Source organism: Rutilus rutilus, assembly GCF_951802725.1.
Source record: "Rutilus rutilus genome assembly, chromosome: 9".
Classification (NCBI taxonomy): domain Eukaryota; kingdom Metazoa; phylum Chordata; class Actinopteri; order Cypriniformes; family Leuciscidae; genus Rutilus; species Rutilus rutilus.
This window is the reverse complement of record NC_140223.1, coordinates 18,143,683-18,161,736: the sequence shown is the minus strand read 5'-3', so window position 1 is coordinate 18,161,736 and position 18,054 is coordinate 18,143,683. Positions and strand designations below refer to the sequence as shown.

General features: G+C 38.9%; 3 protein-coding genes across 4 annotated transcripts in view; 2 read left to right on the top strand and 1 right to left on the bottom strand.

Annotated features, from left to right (window-relative positions):
- The first annotated feature begins 5,560 nt into the window (after positions 1-5,560).
- bco2b (beta-carotene oxygenase 2b) lies at positions 5,561-8,999 on the top strand. Its single transcript, XM_084419560.1, has 12 exons — positions 5,561-5,663; positions 5,741-5,939; positions 6,021-6,232; positions 6,317-6,432; positions 6,527-6,629; positions 6,721-6,849; positions 7,502-7,662; positions 7,767-7,934; positions 8,021-8,158; positions 8,261-8,443; positions 8,539-8,649; positions 8,753-8,999. Exons 1-12 carry the CDS (start codon positions 5,630-5,632, stop codon positions 8,867-8,869), a joined length of 1,671 nt encoding a protein of 556 aa, XP_084275686.1. The 5' UTR covers positions 5,561-5,629; the 3' UTR covers positions 8,870-8,999.
- A 74-nt stretch (positions 9,000-9,073) lies between these two features.
- tex12 (testis expressed 12) lies at positions 9,074-10,465 on the bottom strand. 2 transcript variants are annotated; one of them, XM_084419566.1, is made up of 5 exons: positions 10,367-10,441; positions 9,961-10,077; positions 9,740-9,848; positions 9,476-9,527; positions 9,074-9,384 (listed from the first exon to the last, which is right to left on the bottom strand). In XM_084419566.1, the coding sequence occupies exons 2-5, from the start codon at positions 10,048-10,050 to the stop codon at positions 9,240-9,242; spliced, it is 396 nt and encodes a 131-aa protein (XP_084275692.1). In that variant the 5' UTR covers positions 10,051-10,077; positions 10,367-10,441; the 3' UTR covers positions 9,074-9,239. The 2 variants fall into 2 exon arrangements, with proteins under 2 accessions (XP_084275692.1, XP_084275691.1); XM_084419565.1 differs by having other exon boundaries at positions 9,104-9,384; positions 9,961-10,057; positions 10,367-10,465.
- A 1,168-nt stretch (positions 10,466-11,633) lies between these two features.
- Positions 11,634-18,054, top strand: part of sorl1 (sortilin-related receptor, L(DLR class) A repeats containing) — a 60,286-nt gene continuing 53,865 nt past the window's right edge. Inside the window, exon 1 of the mRNA XM_084420190.1 lies at positions 11,634-11,926. Within this exon, the coding sequence (XP_084276316.1) occupies positions 11,642-11,926 (285 nt within the window). The 5' untranslated portion in view covers positions 11,634-11,641. The remainder of the gene's footprint in view (positions 11,927-18,054) is intronic.

Below are 18,054 nucleotides of genomic sequence, written 5' to 3'. Positions count from 1 at the left end.
GATTTCAGGGGTAGCTGGAGTGAGTTCCATCCATACAGGCCAGCAGCTGAGAAGCACCGTGGTAGGCCTAGCCATTTGCGGATGAAGGAGTTGGCTTTTGCCTCCATCCGGCTTATGGCTGATGTGGTGACTTCGCACAGCTTCAGAGGTCACATCACCCTTGGGTACAGGGTGAAGTGATAACACCACACCTTGTACTTTACTGGTAGCTGGCTTGCATTGATCTTGGACAGGCCTTCTGACAGCTACAGAAGGATGATTTTCCCCATATCCTTGTCTGAGAGACCAGTCTTCCCAGGCTTCGGATGGGCTGATCCACGATGCGGGGGATGTCTTCCCCGCTGATGGTGAAGGTGACTCTATCATTTCTCTCTCCCTTACGCAATGAGAGGCTTCTTGACTTCTGCGGCTTGAACTTCATCCTGGCCCAGGTGATAAGCTCATCCAGCCTCTTAAGTAGCCTGGATGTGCATGGGGCGGTTCGTAGCAGGCAGGTGATGTCATCCATATAGCTCCTTAGGGGCGGGAGCCTCTGGCCTGCAGACAGCCGGACCCCACCCACAATCTGCCTTGCTCAGGATGACCTCAAACGCTGCCACGAAGAGGATGGGGGAAATGGAGCATCCCATTGCGATCCCTACTTCCAGTTGTTGCCAGCCAGTGGTAAACTTCTGCATTGCAAAGCACCTGTGTTTATGTCCTGGAAGTAGTTCATGATCATGGTCCTGATGTTGTCTGGGATGTAGAAGAATTCCAAAGCGTAGGCTTTGAGCAGGTGTGGCACTGACCCATAGACATTGGCTAGGTCTAGCCATATGACGTGCAGATCTTTCTTCTCCCTCTTAGTGGTCTGGGTCTGTTTCCAAATCATGGAAGCATGCTCTACACAGCCAGGGAAACCTGGAATCCCAGCTTCCTGGCAGCTGGTATTGATGTAGTTGTTCTCCGTGAAGTAGGTGGACATTCTTCTTGTCATCACGGAGAAGAAGATTTTCCCCTTCACATTCAGTAGAGCTATGCTCCTGAACTGCTCGATGGTCTTGGCATTCTGTTGTTTGGGAATAGAGACTTCCACTGCCCTCTGCCACTCAGATGGTATGGTCTGCTTAGTCTAGGTGATTCTCATCAGGGTCCATAGCAGCTTCAGCACTCCTGGGCAGTTCTTATACAGCTTGTATGGTATTCCGTTCGGGCCTGGTGCTGAAGCAGATCTTGCCCACTGGATCACCTGCCTGACCTCGCTGAGCTTGGGTGGTGATAGTCAAAAAGGGCTGATGGTTCTGAGGGTCTTGGCACGTACCCTGGCGAGCCTAGGGGGTTGTTCCTTGCTGGGTCACTATACTGAGTGCGGATGTGCTCCTGTAGTTCTTCTTTGGAGATATCCAGGGTTCCACTTGTCTTCTCCACAAGGAGCCTGCGTGCATGCCGAAATGGATTCCTGAAGAAGCTTGATCTTTCCTTCTCCTTCCTTTTTCTCCGTCTTCTAATGCGTTCTGCCCTCCGGAGGTTAGCAAGGCGTCTTCTGATCTCATCCCAGAGAGCTTTCAGGCCCTCCTTCTCAGACTCCCCTGCCTTCCTCCAACGCTTGTGAAGCTGCCTTCTGCTTTCCACCAGGTAATCGATCTCTTTCTCCCTCCTGCCCTTTGATCTTATTGCGGCTTTTCTGATGGTCACCTCGCCATACCTGTTTCTGCATTCTTCATACAGGATTTCCACGAACAGATTTAGCTTGGCTACCACTGACCCGCGCAGAGCTTTTTATAGCAGCCCGCTCAGATGTTCATCCAACTTTCTCCCTCCTCAGCTTCATTGGCCTTTGGCCACTTGATCTTGTTCCTTCGGAGTGGGTTCTTCAGGTTCCAGTGCCCGGTTGCATAAAGCACCTTAAGTGTAATTTTCCCTTAAGTTCACCCTTATGTTTCCCTTAAACCTAAGGGTGTTCCAGAAAACCCCCCTTAAGTGTTATTTAAGGGTTTCTTTAAGTGAAACGTCATAAACACAAAAAAATACCCTTAAATGCTATTTTTTCACTTAAGTAATCCCCTAAAAAGCGGTAAGTGTTGCATAAAACCCCTTAACGGTCATTTCCCTAAGTATAATTTAAGTTTTGGAAATCGTAACCTTAGGAGTAACGCGGACAAAAATGAGACGACATGGCTTAATTTATGGAACCAGCTGAAGATCATTATGTGCCAAGAATAATTTTTAGGGATAGGGAGAACCCTTTGGACCATCTTTGCGATGAAAAATTGTTGCAAGAATACCGATTTGATCGACGCGCAATATTTGACATCGCTAACAAACTAGACGGCGACCTTGACCATGTCACACATCGCAACCACTCTTTACCTGCGGTGTTACAACTGCTTATAGCACTGCGTTTTTTTGCAACTGGGAGTTTTCAGACGGTAGTGGGAGAGGTTTTCCACGTGCATAAATCGTCTGTCAGCAGAGTGGTTCACCGGGTTGCGGGGGCTCTTTCCCGTCATTTAAACGTAACGGTCAAATTCCCGCAGTTACATTGGGATTTAGTTTGCTTTTTTTTTTTTTAAGAAAATTGTTTTTCTTTTACCATATTCGTCAAGAAGAATGCATTTATTTATGTTTTTTTTTTTTCCATTCCGATATCCTAGCCTACTTTATTTGATGAAACTGCGAAATTGCTAGTGTTTTGCGTATCTATGGCAAAAACAGACTTTTATAACGTGAATCCAGGATCGCTGTCGTGAAACACTTAAATGTTTCCCTTACCTAAGAGAACCGTTTAAGAGATTATATGCAACACTCTTAATTTATTCTCTTAGGTAAGGGGAAATCGCCCCTTAAGTATCTTACTTAAGGGAAAAACTTAAGGTGCTTTATGCAACCGGGCACTGGCCCTTTGGCTCCATTCTTGAGTCACTTGGGGGTGCTACTGGGTTCACTTCTTGGGGTTCATCAACATCCCTTTCTTCCTCCTCCCTTTCCCCCTGCTCTACCTCTGCAACATTGGGCCCATTGGCACTGAGGTTGTCAACCCGGCCCGTGGATCCCATTTGTCTGACCTACCCTTACCGGGGCAGTGCAAGGTTGCATCAGGCTACCACTATCACACTTCTTCTTTCCCATGTGGATGTGAAGTCCCCTCAAAGTTGTTGTTTTTTCCCAGCCACACCCACATTTCCTTGGAATCTTCTCTTTTGCCGATATCCTTGCGTTCGTTGCCGTGTGGTCCGTCCTTGTTGGCCCTTCTTTCATCCCGCCTCTCGGAGGGCCTTCGAGTTGTTTTCTTTGTTTTTTCTTTGTAGCAGGCTTTGGGTGTCTTCCTCTTGGAAAACTAGAGGGTAGGGTTACTAGCCCACCTCTCCAGGTGCAGTCTATCCTGCTGCCACCAGTCTCTCCTAGATGTTACTCCCTAAGCCTTGTCTCGTTGTTTCAGCCAGAGCCAGTGGCTTGCTTTCTCAGCTTCCTCAGAGAGCTCTTTGGTAGATCTGCTCAGTGTGGCTCCCTGTAGTCCCAGGTCCTTGAGCAGACGGGATATTGATCTGCCCACAAAGCCTCTGGCTCCCATCTCTACCGGGTACAGCCTCACACTCCATCCACTTTCTCTGCACTCTGCGACCAGGTCTGCATACTTCGCCTTCTTTCTCTCATAGGCAGCTTCCAGTCCCTCCTCCCATGGCACTGTCAGCTCGATCAGTATTGCTGACTACACAGCTGCAGACCACAGCACCACGTCTGGTCTTAAGGAGGTGCTGCATATCTCCTGTGGGAACTGGAGCTGCCTTACCAGGTCTACTTCCATCTTTCACACCACCCCTGGTGTTAATAGCTTGGCGGGTGGTCTCTTGCTGGTATGCATTGCTGGTTCCCCCTGCCTGATGAAGTGGATCCTGCATCGGCTCTCTGATGGACTCTGGTTGTTTGCCCCCTGCCGACTCTACTCCAGCACCTCTGCCAGCTTCCTGAGCACTTGGTCGTGCCACCTTTTGAGCTGACCCTGTGTCAGTGCTGTTTTACAGCACGACAGAATATGCTGGAGTGAGGCATTGATGGTCCTGCAGAGGTCACAGGATTGCTCTGTTCCAAGCCATTGGTGGAGGTTTTAGGTATATAAGTAGTGTCAGTGATTTGAGGGGAACTTATCCCAACAAAGGTAATCTCACCTTAGTTTACAAGGCAGATGCTGGACTAATTACCAATATTTGGAACAAACTCTATCTGGACCAGCTCAGTGGATGATAAAGCAATAAAACACTAATGGTGAGAACATTAGGCAAGCTAGATAGCATCGCAGGTAGCAAATTTCCAGATAGCATCGAAGTTCAAAAATCTAACAAAAAGCTGAATAAATATAAATGTGATATATTAGATCATATATATATTTTTGCCATAATAGAACAACCATCTTTTAATTTTTGTTAAAACGTTACATTTCTATTAGTGGAGAGATTTTGCTATTTAAAAAAAATCCCAAGACTTATGTTGTACTTTATCATTTGTATTCAACTCACTGTGTTCGAATAAAGGGTTTCACAGCCTCAAAAGAGAAAAATAAGAGGTTATATTCTGCATAAAGAAAAAGTCTTGGACCATTAAGATTTCTTGCCTATATTTTATGCATTCATTACTAATCACATTTTTTCACTTATTACATTAACTGGAGGAAATGTGTTTAATTGTCAAGAAATGTTCAATTCTTTCTTTTTTTCTTGGGATGAAATTTAATCCAGATATTTTTTTAAGGATTTGTGTTATTCCCTATTAACTTTTCTAACCTTTTTTGTTTGAGTTATACATTTTTACCCCATGCAAAATCTATTTTAATGGACTGTATCTTTGGTTAATCTAAAATGGGACATGAACTAATGTTGAAAACTTTTTATAGCAACATATAACAACACTGTCTATTCAATCAAACAATCTATTCATGAAAGATGTAGAGTTGACCTGACCTAAACCATTTAATGGCAATTTACCTTAGGGTCTTTACTTTTAATACATTTGCTTTTGATGGTTTTCATTTTTTCAAGTCAAGAGCTAACATATGCCATGCCAAAATGAGCTAAAATGTTCTTTGTCCTCATCATTTCTCTAATTTCAATGGACGTCTGTGGTTCACAGTATTAGATTTTATGGTTTTAATTCATTTAAATAAATTTTCTTACATAACAGAAAGATTTCAGAGTCATTACTTTTTTTTCCCTTCTTTAGTTTGAGGTTATAGTGAGGAGATAGTTACATCATTTGCTGCTGACTTGGGAATGTCCCAGACCGATTAAATCGATTTCATAGGATGTTCATAAGATTAATTTTGCTAATGAAATGTAACTGGGTGTTCAATTTAGGTATTCATTTTATAAATGTATTGAATTGGAGCACTCAAAGTAATGAATTAGTTAATTCAGTTGGTTTAGCTAATAGTATGAAGTCCAGAAGTCCCTGAGCTGAATCCAAACACCATGCATATCAATGTAACAGTAAGCTGATTTAGGCAAAACACCTTCAGTTGGTATGGTCTGTAATTTGGTATTGCATAAGCACCATGTGACCCTAAATGATCTCTTTATAAGTCCAGGCAGCAGAGGAAGACAAGGGAGTCTCTCAAAGACAGCTCTTAAAACATCTTCAACTCAGCAAGCAGACCAGCATGTCTTCTATGAACCGTCTTAACAGTAGCACTGGTAGGTTAAGATTCCGTTCTAATCTGTAGTACGTAGTGCACAAAACTTCATATCTGAAATTCTTCTTTTCCCAACAGGCTGGAAGAAGACCAGGTCAAAGAATAAAGATCAACACTTCACCGATGTTCATGGTCTGCCGTGCATTGAGAATCTGGTTTGTTCTGTAGATGAAACCCCAGAGCCCATCACAACCACAATTACAGGTAACATTCCCTCCTGGATCAAGGGCAATTTTCTCAGGAATGGACCTGGAAAGTTTGAGATCGGAAGAAGCAGGTGAGTATCATTTGGTTTCCTTGAGAACTGAACAGATCACAATCATCACTGGAAAGTAAATGAGCTGTATTTGCTCCTCAGTTTCAACCATTGGTTTGATGGGATGGCGCTTCTGCACCAATTCCACATAGAGAATGGAGGGGTGACATACATGAGCCGCTTCCTCAACAGTGATTGCTACACAGCGAACCTTGAGCATAACCGCATTATAATGTCTGAATTCGGCACGGTTGCCATGCCAGATCCATGCAAGAACTTCTTCCAGCGCTTCCTCTCACGCTTTGAGCTGCCGAGTGAGTGTGATGTCTTTGGTTCTGATTGAAGTTGTCTGAATTATGTTTTGTCTATGTGAACTTGTCACTTCTCTCTTCCAACAGAGCCAACTGACAATGCAAATGTAAGCTTTGTTCAGTATAAAGGAGACTACTATGTCAGCACAGAGACCAACTTCATGCACAAAATAGACCCAGAGACACTTGAAACAAAAGAAAAAGTACATACTAATTATGAATTTTTTTTTTTTTTTTTTATGTATAAAATATGTTTGTATGGAGAACAAGCTGAAATGTGGAAATCATTGTGCTCAGGTGGACTGGAGTAAATTCATTGCGGTTAATGGGGCCACTGCTCACCCCCATGTGGATCCTGACGGAACTACATACAACATGGGCAATTCTTACACTCCAAAAGGTTAGTCAGAAACGTAACTTAAAAAAAAAAAACACTGATTGATTTTCAGTAATGTCTAAAGATTAGTATTCCTCTTCAATTTTATTCTTAGGTGCCTTCTATAATATAATAATGGTGCCGTCAAAGAAGGTGAACCAAAAGGATACCTTGGAAGGAGCCACAGTCGTGTGCTCAATCCCCTCAGAGGACAAGTCCAAACCATCATACTATCACAGCTTCGGTAAGAGAGCATTACCTACAATCTCTTATTGGCAATTTTTTATTTACAAACATATTTGCTAATAAATAAGTAAATAAATACTTATAGTGTATTTGTGTGTATGTGTGTATATATATATATATATATATATATATATATTGTACAAAATTTGGTGTTGGTAAGATAAAAAAATGTTTTTCTTTTTAAAAGAAGTCTCTTATGTTCAATGTAAAATACAGTAAAACAGCAACAGTGTGAAATACAATTTAAGATGTTTTTATTATGCCAGTTTTCAGTCACATAAACATTATAATATGCTTTAGTGCTCAAGAAACATTTCATTCTTAATATTGTGCTGCGTCATATTTTTGTGGAACAGTGATGCATATTTTTTTCAGAAGTCTTTAATGACTATTCTTTTTTAAATAGAAATATTTTGTAACATTATAACTGTTTTTACTGTGACTTAATATGAACATCTGTACTGAATACAAATTATTTAATTATTTATTATTATATAAATTTTTCAAAATGTTCTTTCTAAATCAAGTCTTACAGACCTCAGATCTTTAAATTGTTGTGTGTATATATTTATAATTATGAGTGTAATATTTCAAAAACAAGTGACTTTTTACATCAATTTTGGTTGAATTTTTTTATTATTTTATTGCAGCCATGTCTGAGAACTTCGTAGTATTCATCGAGCAGCCAATCAAAATGGATCTCTTGAAGATTGTGACAAGCAAACTGCGTGGAAAGGGGATTAGTGAAGGTGTATACTGGGACCCCAAACGAAACACAGTTTTCCATGTGATCAATAAGCACACAGGAAAGGTAAATGCTGCTAATAAATCATTTTTATATATAACTCATTTTAAAATGCTCCTGCTTTGGCTCCCTGCGAAGCCTGAATGACTCTGTACTTTATTTTGGTTTAGCTGAGCCTCGTCAAATATTACGCAAAGCCACTCTCAACGTTCCATCAGATAAACTGTTATGAAGAAAATGGTTTCCTGATCATGGACATGTGCTGTTCTGATGATGGCCAAGCAATTAACAACTACATGATTCAGAATCTAAAAAAGTCTGGGAATGCTCTAGATGAGGTAAAACTTTACTTCTACAAGTAAATTCTTTCTGTGTAAACGCACCCCTTGTTCTTCAACATAACTACTTGTTTTTTTTGCTATAGATATACAACACAATGTGTAGAGTGTTCCCTCGCCGCTTTGTCCTGCCATTGAACATGGACAGTGACATACCCTGTGGGCAAAATCTCAACACACGCTTAAATAGCACCGCGACAGCCATCAAGACAGACAAGAACAAGGTTGGTTTATGTGGTTAACTTATTTTCTTTCTTTTTTTCTAATTTATCTGCATGCTATCCAAATACTGTATTGTAAATGATTTTCCACGTGTATTTATGCAGGTGTTTTGCACACATGAAGATCTCCATGGTGATGATCTCCATGAATATGGAGGTCTGGAATTCCCACACATCAACTATTCAATGTGCAATTCCCACCCCTACCGTTATTTCTACGGATGTGGCTTCAGACACCTGGTTGGAGACTCCCTTATTAAAATGGATCTTCAAGGCAAACAAATAACGGTTAGTTAGGATTAGTAGGTTTATGTACGCAGAAATTGTCAGTGACTTTTAATGTTTAGTCTTTTGAATTAATATTTCAACTTATGTTATGACAGGTGTGGAAACACGCAGACATGTATCCCTCAGAACCAATCTTTGTCCCTTCACCTGGTGCTGTAGAAGAGGATGATGGAGTCATTCTGTCTGTGGTCATCACCCCTAATCAGGTATAACACGCCATGTTCCTCAGTGGTATCAAAAATGGCTTGTTATCCTTTTAAAAAATGAGAGAAAATATGTTTCCGGACTAATGAGTAATTGTCCCTCCAGGACGAGAGTACCTTCCTTCTAGTGCTGGATGGAAAAACATTCGAAGAATTGGGCCGCGCTGAAGTACCCATCAACATTCCATATGGATTCCATGGGACTTTCCAAGATGGACACTAAAAGACACTTTTAAAAAGCCCAAATGTTTTGGAGGATGATCATGCCGTCTCTTATTAACCTGCTTCTAATTTTTTTTTTTACTTTTTACTTGTATTGTTTTCTCCCTTGAATTAAACACTCGAACTTGTATTATATAAATTGTCAGTCACTTTGAATTAGTGTCTGCTATAAGAATTTATTAAAACAAATCTGCAAATGTTTTTTAGAATTGTCACCACATATTAGCTTTATTTCAGCGTAAAATTTTATAATGTATAATTATTAATCATTAAAGTATAACATGAACATGTATAATCAATGTATTATGGATTGATGCTTGTAGAGCAAAATAAAGGCATTATATAAATCACATAAAATCAAAGATCTACACCTATCCTTGTAGTTTGTCAGAGATCAAAGCCAAAGATCGTCTCAGGTGTTCCTTCTTCTCTTTGAGATGAGATTCCAAACTCCTGGCTTCAGTAAGTATATCTTCCAGTTCTCCAAGCTGAGAGGCATCCACAGCAGCTCTTTCCCTTAGAAGATACCATGTAAAATGAATGCTTGAGTATAAACTTTATAGATCCACTGCTGATGAGGGGTGGAAGAACAAATCCAGCCAGTTACCTTAAGACCTCAGAGTACTTAGAAAAAATGCCATTGACCTCTCGGTTAGCCTCTAAAATGAAAAGACATACAGAAAAATAAGCAAGGTGCCTCACAAGTTTAATATGTCTACAAGAATCCTTGTGAAAGATAATAGTTGTGTTTAAAACTTGAGGTAACTAAAATAGATGTCATGATATATTATGCTACACAACCTAACATTATGTAAAATATTACAGAGAGTTATTTAATTTGACGGCATGAGAGAGAAAAACCAGGACTTGCCTGCCAATGCTGTTTCAAAACCATAAGCCATGTCTCCAGCTGCTGATCTGAAATGCTGGGTCTTCATCTTTTTTGCTGGAGATGTCTCAGCAAATGGTGCATTTTCAACCTTCATGTATATTTGTGAGCATTAGTAAAAAGCTAGAAGGCAGGAAAATGACTCAGCAAGAAAACTGAATCAGTCACATCAGTTAATTTCCTGATGACCTCGAAATCCTCACCTCGCGTATTTTTGCTTGACACCTTTTCATTTCTGCTCCTCTGACCGCCATAGATTCCTCTTTGGTGCTCTCGAGACCGCGTTGTGTCATTAGTTTCCTGTGGCCGAAGAAGAAAGCCTGTCAAGATAATATTCTCATATTCAATACAATATTCTCATAATCTCAATACATCACAGCCTTCTTAACCATCATCAATATTACGACAAACATCTGTGTACATTTCATTTGTAACTTGAGTCCTTAGTCGCCACAAGTTTGTTACATAAACAACACAAGAGTTGACCTGCTCAACTTTTTACATTAAACCAAGCGATAAATCAAATCTGATTAAAGAAAATTGTTAGTTAATAATGGAATACCAGTTGTTGGAGAGCTAAAATAAATACCAAAAAATAAATGAACAAACCTTCGATAAACTCGGTCGCCACAGCTCAGCTCTCACGTGACGTCACATACCAACCGCCACTGCTTTTGAACGGGCAATCGCGCGCAACTGACCTTTTTCACATTTTCGGGTTTCTCAAAGCAGATGTCGTCATAAAACTTCTATAATGAGAGAATACATTCAAACTATATTTTTTGGTGTTCCCATTTGCTCAGTTAACAAAAGAAAAACTCCACAGTAGTGTTTTCACAACTTTCAAAAAGAGGAAAAAATAGAAACAACCTCAAAGCAGCGGTAACTATTTTTTGTTGTTGTAATTTTATGCAGAGGTAATATATTACAAAGTATAGTGCTATAAATATACATACATTTAAAAAAAAAAAAAATAAAAAAAAAAAAATATATATATATATATATATATATATATAAACGCTGCAGGGTTTATGATGCTAATGACCGATAAGTTACACCGTCATCACATTGTGTGCGTCTCGCGTCGCGTGCAAGCTTCTACTGGACATTTATGTACAGTACTCTAACATTTCCCGTAATAAGTGCACGCCTCTTACAACCTATGCAATTATTAGTCGCAAAATTTAAATTAGATATATGTTATATAAATATATTATGTCTTTACAGATTCTGACCAGCAGATGGGGGTGTTGGACAAATATAGGCCTAATTTACACAGACGAACTCAAAACGGATCTCTCGAGGTGATAAAAAGATCCTGCGAAATAGGTGATGATGAGGCTCTCATGATCGTTATGAATATAGTAGGAGATCAAGAACATCATCTTACTAAAGCGTAAGTAATGCCTAAAATGTTTTTCTGAACTCATGTCAGTATGGTTTAATAAACTAATTTTAGGTAAACAATGTGCTATAAATACCACAGCGTATTGGCATTGGGACATTGGGACCCTTTTCACAATAAAACACAATAAAATATGTTTTTCCCCCTATTTGTAATTTTTTTTTACTTAAAACTAAGAACCCTTTATCATTAATAATAAAAAATAATTAATTAAATAATTTACCCAAACACATTTTACCCCGATTTTAGGGATGACGTTGATGTAAAATGTTCTTTTTATGAAACCGTCCCCGCCCGAATCAATCCTTTTTTGTTTTTTTGGTCTTGCCAATCTACAGTTTATGTAAACCAGTAAAAACAAAACATCATGTGCCATGATCTGTATCCATGGTAATGAGTGTGAATGTGGTTGACCGCTAGAGGCGCCCTGTCACACACACACAACACACACACACTGTTGAACACAGTCATACACAAACATGGCGTCAGGGCAGACACGCAAGATGCTGCCGCTCAGTCGCTGTGCCATGTATCTGTTATTATTACTCGTTCCTGGCGCGATCTCCTCCACGCTTCGTCTTCACCATGACCAGAGATTCATGCTACCACAGGACAGGGGTTTCTCCCGAGTGAGTGCACACCTGGAACATGCAGAAAGTCGCGTCGTGCGTCTGGAGCGAGAAGTCACGGAGGCTTCAGCCGCGCACCAGCTTCGCGTTCGGCGGAATGCTGCTGGATCACCCGTGCCAACGGTTTATGGAACGGTAAGCGAGGTTTGCATTCAATAGGTGTGATTGCATATAGGCAATAATGGCAAAAACGTAGCTTTTGCATAACCTCATAAAATATTGAATTCAGTATTCCCAATTGTGTACCATTCACCTTTGGTTTGCACGCAGTCACCTAGAAGTGTAATTGACCTGTTTGTCAGATGAAGGCTTCTCGCATATTGAAATATAAAATATTACTTCTCCGATGAGCCCGAGTAACGTTAACGTATTTTACCTGATATCTATTTTTTTAGAATGTACTATATAACAACGAAATCTTTTACATTTTATATTCTACAAATAATTTGTCATTATGACAAAAATGAATAAATATGCTTATAAGAAGAGATGTTATATTTTGCTGAACAGTGTGGTCAACGAGACGTGAATTTTAATGCAGTATTTTGAATCACACGTCAATGATTTTAAGTTTTGTTTATGTTTGTCATAAAACATACAGTACCTTTGAACATTTTCACAGTCATTGACTAGAAAAAATAAATACATTGAAAATACATGAACACATTGTCACGTTATGTGGGCTACGTTGGTACAACCCAGCCTGCCACTATACAGCCTATTGTAGGTTTTTTGGGCAACATTTAGATGGTAAAATGATTTTGAAACCTCGAACAAAAAGGTAAGTGATTTTTGACAACTAACTAAACTAACTAATGTTGTTTGTTTTTACACTGAAGGGTTTATCCTTAATGTCAGTGTCTTGGGAATTAGAAACAGACTCCACAAATCTGTGTTCCTATTAAATGCATGACACAGTGTTTCTTTGTTTGTTTACCGTCAGGATGCAGCTTTATTACGCAAGCAACCAGGGAGGTATAACTGGTTGCACAGTCTTGCTGGGAAATTTCCCAATCAAACATTTCACCCCCTCAAGCGTTTTGCTTCGAGATGTTTGTTAAGTCAGCCGTGCAACAGCTCCTAGTTTTGCTTTTCAATTGTGCCTTTGAGACCTTGAATGGGTCAAACCACTGAATTTTGTCTGAAAAACAGAACAGGATTGTGGTTGGTAGCGTAAATACAGGTATTGGGTTTTTGCAAGAGCTCGCTGACTTCAGATCATGACCTCAGAACACACTTATCTACCACAGCATGTGATGTTATTATCCAAACTATGAGGTGTTGTGACTCACTTGTGGCGATACAATCTAAAGTAAAAAACAATGTAAAAAAATTCTCAAAATGTCAAGAACGTCAAACTCTTAGGAGGGTATTATATTGTTTTATAGTTCTTCTTTAATGCTTATGCAGTCGAAGCAGTGGGCGGCCACTAAGATTAGTGACTTTTCCCCTTTTCACCCTGTAGCGTGTACAGGAAATCCTCTATGAAGTGTTATTAGTGTCCTGGATGTAGTCCATAGCAGTTGATATGAGGTGAATTACCCCCTCAGATGTTCCAATTAAGATCTCCCATCTGTGCCCCCCTTCCTTCCTTCTCTCTTTCAGACCTTTTGGTTTATGTGTTGTTTTTGGCACATAGGGAAAAGCAGTGTTAGGTAAGAAGTAACAGACATCAATCCACTCTTTTGGTCTATTCAAGTAACCTAGAAAAAGTCCCCGTGCTCTGCCAAGAAAAGGATATACTCTGTCTTAAAGGGTCTTTTTGTTGTTATCTTTGCAGACCTGTTGTGACAGACAATTACTCACCAAGTTTAGAGAATTATGACAGAATCATTATCAAAAATATGCAGTTTAGTGCCCAGACCCCAAGAGGTGACCTTTGGCGAACGTTGTAACAATGGGTGTTTTTATTGCGTAAATAAAAGCCTTTAATCCAAACAATCCCACCTGTTTTTAAAAAAAAAAATTATTTGACACATTTGGTTATACATTTATTGCTTTTTGGAGACTTTCTTCTTTCATAAATTAATGGGAAATATTTCAAAATCTTGACCCAGCAGCCCTGATTAAGCAATAATTGAAGAGTTCAGATGCAAAAGCCTCTAAGAGCCATCTGAAAATTTCTTCTAGAATGGTCATTTTTATCAAGCTTGTATATTTAAGTTCAGTAATTTCACTTAAATGACAATTAATAGGTAATTTTCATTGCCATTTAAGTGAAATTACTGCACTTAAATATACAAGCTTGATAAAAATGACCATTCTAGAAGGAAATTTCAGATGGCACTTCTGGGAACTCTTCAATTGTTCTTAGAAGAATGTTATACATTCAAAACAAGATTTCCAGGAATTGTAATTCTTTTCATGGGCCTTGGATCTTGATCCATTCTGTTCCCTCGTATATTAAGCCACGTTAAGTAAACTGCTGGCAAGCAAATGCAATTTTTGTTCTAGTATGTGTAAAGTATAATGCAGAATCATTACCATAGAGTCCTACCCAGAATCTAAATGAGACTTGACATTCCCTCACCTTTCGCAGGATAAGCCTGGACTTACTTCATGAGTCATGTACAGTCAGTATTTAATCTTATTTGGTCATATTTTTTTTGACAGTATGCCAGTTATGGTAAAACAATATTATACATTTGTTTGTATTTGCCTTATGTGCCTTCCTGATGTAAATAATTATGCAAATGACCCTAATTCAACTTGGATTGCATTAGTATTCCTGTTCAAACACGTACGACATTTAAGCAGCCTTACTTGCAGAGTATTTTAGTTTTGTTTTCTGTGATAAGAAAGTTTAAAACCCTAGGGAAGTAAGATGGAGGGCGGTGGATATGTTTATAATTAGTGGAGCATTACTGGAACTTGTCTGAACAGCCTGCTGGTTTACTTTCGGTTTTCCTGAAGTTGTCTTCTTGCATTAAACTCGAGGTGAAACCAAATTGACACAGATGAGTCATATAATCTTTTTTGGTTCTTTTGGGCCTGACCAAAAAAGAAAATGATACATTTAGTTCTGGTTTCGCTTAGCGTTGACAGTTCACACTGTCATTTTTAAGACCAAACCTAAAGATACAAAACAAGAAAACAAATTTTATGACGGAACATCCAATACAATGCTTTTGTGCTGGAATAAATGCGCTTGTTGTATGTGCGTACATGTGATGGAATTTTTACCAGCTGAGAACTCGTGAAGAGCTTATAAAACGTGTAAAATTGCAGCAGGAAATTCTCCAACAAAACAAAACAAAAATCTGCTGCAAAGAGACAGTGTTTTCGTTGCCTGTACCGATTACTGAACTGAAAAAAAAAAAAAAAAAAAAAGGTATGCTTGAGCATTCTGTCCATTTTTTGGTCGCATCTTGTGACATCATGTCCTGTTTTTGGTTCGTTAAAATGTCTTTGGTCCGTGTTGCGTTCATATTTCAGTCTTTCCGCAGTAGAGGTCGTTTTGAAGCGGACCGAGACCCACCTTTTTGTTAGGAAGGCAGCGTTCACACTTATTCAAATGAACCGCAATAACAGAGCAATCTCACCAGAGTTTGTTTTAGTCAAACCAAACCTGGCAAGTGTGAACACAACCTAAAACACAACATAAACATAACAAGAAAATTATAGATGAACCTAATATAATTTCTTGTCAGCAATTATTGGTTTAAGATGTTTTAAACCTTAACGTTTTATGTGAATATCAAAGGAGAATGAAAAGTTTTCTTTTCAGTATTTTTACTATGTGCGAATGGATTTAGTATGTTGATTCATTAGCATAACACATCACTGTAATGGCCCCATAACTTAACCATACTGCAATAATGAAACAGTCCTTTAACTGTACTTTAAGCCTTTAACAGGATAATGACTCCTCGGTTTTCCTTTGGTTACGGCCACAGTGTTATTAAATGTGTGGTTCACCCATATTCGAAGTGAAACCCGTATGGTTGGTTGCCAGAAGGAAACCGGTAGGCAAGTTGTTGAACTGTTGGCCCAAACGTTAGTGCTGCAGAGATGATGTCATGGTTTCAAGCTGTGCGTTGCTTGAAGCGATGGGCCAAGGTGCTCTAGTGCTTCCACTCTCTCGTTCTGCCTCCTTTCCTTCTGTTTCCCTGCTGAATAATACATAAGAAACTGAAAAAAATGAAATCATTTAATTTTTTCTGTCTCTCATTGCTTTTTCATCTAGCGAGAAGGAACATTAAGTTATTTGCACTTGTCTTACTGTTGATGCTTTCAGGATATTACGGTGTCAGTATAAAAGAGGGCCCTGTTAGATTAGCAGAAAGTCCATTTGCAAGATAACCAGAAGTTGCAGACAGGCATTTAACTCTCTTTGAATAAGCAGACCCAAGAGTTTGCCAGGCTGAAATGGATCAGGTTGCAACCATTTGCTCTTTTACAGTGTTTGTTGGCAAAGTGGTGGGAAAAGCTCTTCTACACGTACTGATGAGATGAAAACGAAACTGTTTGTAGAGATTAATCAGCTATTATAAAACCAAGTGTCAACCATAAACCATTCGAAGTACAAATTGACATTTTCTCCACGCTAATTTGGTCAAAAGTTCATTGTTTTTTCCCATGGGTGTTCAATGAACTGTCTAATGGCGTTTTTTTAAATTGATTAACAAATTAATGAATAAAAAACATTTGCACACAGGTAATTTAAAAAAAAGAAAAGCTTTGGCAAATGGATTAAGAAAAGCCAATGATTAAAAAAAAAAAAAGCACTTTAAAGGTTGCATTAAAATGAGTTATCAATGTATTATTTTATTGTTATATTTAATTCATTTTAAATGTTTAAAAGTTTTTTATTTTTCAATGTGCAAATTTCTTTTTGAATAATAAATTGATCATCGATTCCTTCTTTTTATTTTTAAGTGCCGCTTTTAGTACTCCATAAACTCCCAAACTGTATCATCTAAACATTATTCTGTTTGTTTAAGCAGAAATGAAACTAACATTTACAGCAATGGTACGAGTTTCGGACAACTATATCAAACAACTGGGCAAACTGGTTGTTTGACTGGTGGCAGATAGAATGTGATTTAAATATACCTCTACTTTGAAGAGTTTAAAATAAATATGTTGGACAGGTTAATAAACTGCCACATTGTTGAAAGATGTTGTTACGCATCACATTTTGAAAGTAACATACTTTATTATGTGAGTTAAATTAAATTTAATACCTTTTAGGAAAAATATGGATTATACAGCTGTCATATTTCATGAGTAGATGTAAAATAAAACTAGTGCTTAGAGGCTATATGTAAAACCACTGCTGTAAGATTTCGTAACAGTTCTGTCAGTCTCCTAAAGTCTCTCAGTTGTACTAACATGCTGCTTGCCAAGCAGGCCTAAAAGACAGGGAGATTTACTGCCTTGTCATGGTGAATAAAAATATGACTGTACATTCAAGGTGAGGTCGTTTGAGGAATCACTGTTTGTACGTTACAAAAAACAACCATTCCCAAATGAATACCAGTATGCCTCTTTTGCTTATGATGTGTATTTAAAAAAAGAGTAATTCCTATAGCATATGGAAGTATTTTTCTTATGTTGAATGTCTTCTGCTTTTGGTTGTCTGTAATGTGACCTGTCTGTAATGTTAAGTAAACTTGTTGTTTGCCAGTGATCCACAACTTGTTCCTCAGACAGGAAAATAAGTGGTGTTAGAGCTTTTTGTTCCTTTACATAAACAACCTTTTGGAGCTTCTCTTTTATGTCTGACAGGAGATATTGGAGTAGAACCCATTTGAGGATGCCATAGTCCTCATGCAGAAGTTTGAATTAAAGATGAGTTCTGTTCTTAGTGGAAAGAGAAGAGGGGGATGGACATGAAAAGATGAGAGGCATTTCTTTGTTCAGCAGATCAGATTGGGACACCGCAGCCAACAGTTTCAGTTTTCCTGCCGCTGTGGTCTAGCTCAGCTCGCTTCAACTATTTGAGGTTGTGTTTGTTTTCTCAAAGGCTGTCAGCCTTAAGTGCCAGAGACACACCTGCAGTGTTTTGTAACAGTATACACAACAAACTCAAGGTTGTCAAATACGGATTCATTTTAGCTGATATTACAAATGCAGTATGACTGGTGGAAAATTACCCAGTGAGAGAACCAGAAACTGGTACACGTCTTTGAAAATCAGCTTTGAGTGAGTTGTGATGTGTTATGCCTTGACAGCTTGATTTGTACTGTGGAAACCTGGATGCTTGTCTGACCACAGCTAAATAAATTCCACTTAAAGCTAGTCGGCTACATTTCGATTAG

What these genes read in the sequence shown, in the direction of transcription:
- bco2b (XM_084419560.1), top strand. Translation starts at nt 5,630, where the DNA reads ATGTCTTCTATGAACCGTCTTAACAGTAGCACTG. An exon ending in CTCACGCTTTGAGCTGCCGA is followed by an intron (nt 6,233 to 6,316) that starts GTGAGTGTGATG and finishes CTCTTCCAACAG; the next exon opens with AGCCAACTGACAATGCAAAT. An exon ending in TTCAAGGCAAACAAATAACG is followed by an intron (nt 8,444 to 8,538) that starts GTTAGTTAGGAT and finishes ATGTTATGACAG; the next exon opens with GTGTGGAAACACGCAGACAT.
- tex12 (XM_084419565.1), bottom strand. Translation starts at nt 10,050, where the DNA reads ATGACACAACGCGGTCTCGAGAGCACCAAAGAGGAATCTATGGCGGTC. An exon ending in GTCAAGCAAAAATACGCGAG is followed by an intron (nt 9,849 to 9,960) that starts GTGAGGATTTCG and finishes ATATACATGAAG; the next exon opens with GTTGAAAATGCACCATTTGC. An exon ending in TTTTGAAACAGCATTGGCAG is followed by an intron (nt 9,528 to 9,739) that starts GCAAGTCCTGGT and finishes TTTTCATTTTAG; the next exon opens with AGGCTAACCGAGAGGTCAAT.